Source organism: Oryctolagus cuniculus, chromosome 16, assembly GCF_051225735.1.
Source record: "Oryctolagus cuniculus isolate XC-2025 breed Fujian yellow rabbit chromosome 16, ASM5122573v1, whole genome shotgun sequence".
Lineage (NCBI taxonomy): Eukaryota > Metazoa > Chordata > Mammalia > Lagomorpha > Leporidae > Oryctolagus > Oryctolagus cuniculus.
In genome coordinates this window covers 21,566,371-21,569,948 of record NC_142882.1, presented here as the reverse complement: position 1 = coordinate 21,569,948, position 3,578 = coordinate 21,566,371, and the positions used below count along the sequence as shown (strand labels likewise).

Sequence of the window (3,578 nt, the reverse complement as noted above, 5' to 3'; positions counted from 1 at the left end):
TATTCTAAGAAAAACTATTGATAGGTCATCATCATTTCCCCCTCCTGTTACTGTAGGCACATTTGTTATCTTGCATTATCTGCTCATTTCTAGACAGTTCCCAGAACAAGGTCAACATTCCATCTGCAGTCCTCAAGGAGAAAGGGTGTGTATGGGACAGGAGCTCCTAATCAGAATTGGCACAGGGATCCAGTATGGGAGAGTGGAGTTAGACACAAAATAGATTGAATTCTTGGCTGTAAATATAAATAATAGCATTTCAGAAGATGATAATTATTCCTTGTGTCATGTTCTGTTTCTGTGTTTTCTAGGAACATCACATATATGAATGTAGACAATAAAACACAAATTTCAGAATTCCTTCTCCTGGGACTCTCAGAGGACCCAGAACTGCAGCCCCTCATATTTGGGCTCTTCCTCTTCATGTACCTGGTCACCGTGGTTGGGAACCTACTCATCATCCTGGCCATCCTCTCAAACCCCCAACTCCACACGCCCATGTACTTCTTCCTCTCCAACCTGTCCTTGGTGGACATCTGCTTCACCTCCACCACCGTCCCCAAGATGCTGGTGAACATCCAGATGCAGAGCCAAGCCATCAGCTATGCAGGCTGCATCACCCAGATGTTCTTCTTCATCCTGTTTGTTGGGTTGGATGACTTTCTTCTGGCTGTGATGGCCTATGACAGGTTTGTGGCCATCTGTCACCCTCTGCACTACATGGTCACCATGAACCCCCAGCTCTGTGTGCAGCTGGTCCTGGCTTCCTGGATCCTCAGTGTCCTGCAGGCCATGTTACACAGCTCAATGGTGCTGCAACTATCATTTTGCATATATTTGGAAATCCCTCACTTTTTTTGTGAACTGAGTCAGGTGCTCCGCAGTGCCTGCTCTGACATCTTTATCAATGAGCTCATGATCTATTTCACATCTGTGCTTCTGGGAGGTGGTCCCTTGGCTGGGATCCTTTTCTCCTATTCTAAGATTATATCTGCCATCCGTGCAATCTCGTCAGCTCAGGGGAAGAATAAAGCCTTTTCCACTTGTGCCTCCCACCTCTCCGTCGTCTCCTTATTTTATTGCACAGGGATAGGTGTGTATCTTAGTTCTGCCATTTCTCAAAACCCACACTCAACTGCTATGGCCTCGGTGATGTACACCGTAGTCACCCCCATGCTGAACCCCTTCATCTACAGCCTAAGGAACACAGACATGAAGAGGGCTCTGAAAAGATCATTGGGAAGAAGATCCTAAATGGGCCAATTGCCCTGGGACTGAAGAACTGCCAGGCACTGCAGGGACCAAATTCTCAGCATCAGAAACTCTTACTCTTGGGTCTGATTGTGAAAATATAATTTTCTCCTTCTGTTTCTTTACTGTAGTTCTTATTACACTGACTTCAACCTCTCTGTACAACTGAATTATTCAGTAATCTTTTTTGCTTTTCCTAGGATACTGTAGTTTTTCCCTTCAAGATCTTCCTTCTTTCCCAAAAATATCCCCGACCCGGGATCAAAAATATTTGGAAATTCCCTTATATATCACAATACAGTAAAATGTCTTCCAAATAAGTTCTTGCTAGGTACTTTTTTTTTACTGAAAAATACTCATGTAGTCTACAGACTACGTGTGGTAACTATGCTCATTTCCATAATCTGTAGCACAGCAAAATATGAAAATACAGTTTTTCTTTTTTACACTTATCATTCCTGCCTCCATCACTAATTTAACTTCTCTTTCTGATAATGTGGAATTAAATAGTTAAGTGTGCTTTCTTAAAGATTTATTTATTTGAGAGGTACAATTACAAATATTGAAAGGGAGAGACAGAGAGAGAGGTTTTCCATTTGTTGGTTCACTCCCCAGGTGGTCACAACAGCCGGAGCTGGGCAAATCTGAAGGCAGAAGCCAGGAGCTTCTTCTGGGTCTCCCATGTGGGGCCCAAGCACTTGGGCTACCTTCTGCTGCTTTCCCAGGCCATCTGCAGAGACCTGGATAAGAAGAGGAGTAGCCAGGACTCAAACCCATGCCCATATGGGATGCTTGCACTGCAGGCAGAGGTTTAGCCTGCTACCCTACAGTGTTGGCCTCTTTAAGTGTGCTATATAATTTCTCATTGGGTTTTATCCCCATCTAAAGATACAGTTCCCACTTAAGTTCCACATCCAGTGTCCACCATTGTCACTGTAAAACATGACCCCAGCAGTATCTACTTCATTTCTGGTAGAATTGTTTATAGGATATTTTGAAATACTATCACAACATAAATGGTGCAGAAATGAGTAGTTGAAGGGGTCAGGTATTGGACCAGGAAAATAGCAGTTGTGGCTGTAAAAGGGCTACTCACGGAGTTTATGTTGATGCACCTGCTTTGTATTTTGGTTGTTCTCAATGCTAATAACCTGAGTGTGATAATTTACATTTTGTAAGATGTCATCATTTGGGAACCTGTGTTAAGGGTGCATGATCACCATGTCTATTTCTTACATGTGCAAGTTCATGTACAACTATCTCCAATAGGAGTTTAATTTAGAATCATAGAAAAGTTCTAATATGTGTGAAAAATACATTTTTTTGAGTGCACAAGTCCTAGAATCTTTTTCATTTCTACTTTCTACTTTGACCCACATAATTTTGCGCTATCATAATATATCCTGTATTTAAATCACCTTAACACCTGAAAAACACACAGTTCCATTAAGTTCATGATCTATAAATCTTCCACAATTTTCCATAATCTTTTCTCATATGTTCTACTATTTTTTCTCCTATATTGGAACAAACATTCAAAATATCTTAGGAGAAAACCATTCTTTTTCCCTCAAAAATATTCACCCTCATATTTGGTAAAATCCTTTACAGAACACATTCAATTTCTAACATATAGAATAATTTCATTTCCTGTTTCTCGTTGGTGATGTTATTTAGTATTTTAATCCTTAGCAAGATGCATTCTGTAGTCCAATAGCACTTCACAATCTCTAGAAATTATATATTTTTCTCATAACAATTCTTATGAGCAAGCCAAATATATTTAGTTTATACCATAAACAAAAATATTTCAAAGTATATCAACTTAAACTCATTGCTTCATAATTCATGTTTAGTAGTATATCTTCTTTAGAAGTGACATAGACTATGATGAATAGCTAACATTTTATTGAAAGTATTCTAACCTTAATATTTCAGGCAATAAAAATAATTTTACAGTGTTGAAGAGGCATTTAATAATGTTTATCCCACTTTCATTCACCTAATTTAACAATTATGTTTGAATTGCCCGTGGAAATTTTATGAAGTATTGAATAATTCTAGTTATAAATCATCTCATGTTATTTACCTGTTAACTATATTAACAGAAGGCGATTGTGAGACTATCACTTACACAAGAGCCCAAAAGTTAAATATACAAGTGTTTTGATAGAACACAATACTGTTTAGGATTAAACCAAAAGCATCAAACTGGACTTGCTTGCTAAAAAGTTTTCAAAATCATGTGACCCTGGAAAAGCATTTTGGTTGGTTCTTGTTCAATATATGGGTATTCACTTAATTCCAATTCAATAATCTACATGCCA

The 3,578-nt window shown here is 38.8% G+C and overlaps 1 protein-coding gene across 1 annotated transcript; it reads left to right on the top strand.

Moving 5' to 3' along the window:
- Nucleotides 1–324: 324 nt before the first annotated feature.
- LOC100345637 (olfactory receptor 7A10-like) lies at nt 325–1,254 on the top strand. Its single transcript, XM_008249313.3, has one exon. It carries the CDS (start codon nt 325–327, stop codon nt 1,252–1,254), a length of 930 nt encoding a protein of 309 aa, XP_008247535.3.
- Nucleotides 1,255–3,578: the final 2,324 nt, after the last annotated feature.

What these genes read in the sequence shown, in the direction of transcription:
- LOC100345637 (XM_008249313.3), top strand. Translation starts at nt 325, where the DNA reads ATGAATGTAGACAATAAAACACAAATTTCAGAATTCCTTCTCCTGGGA.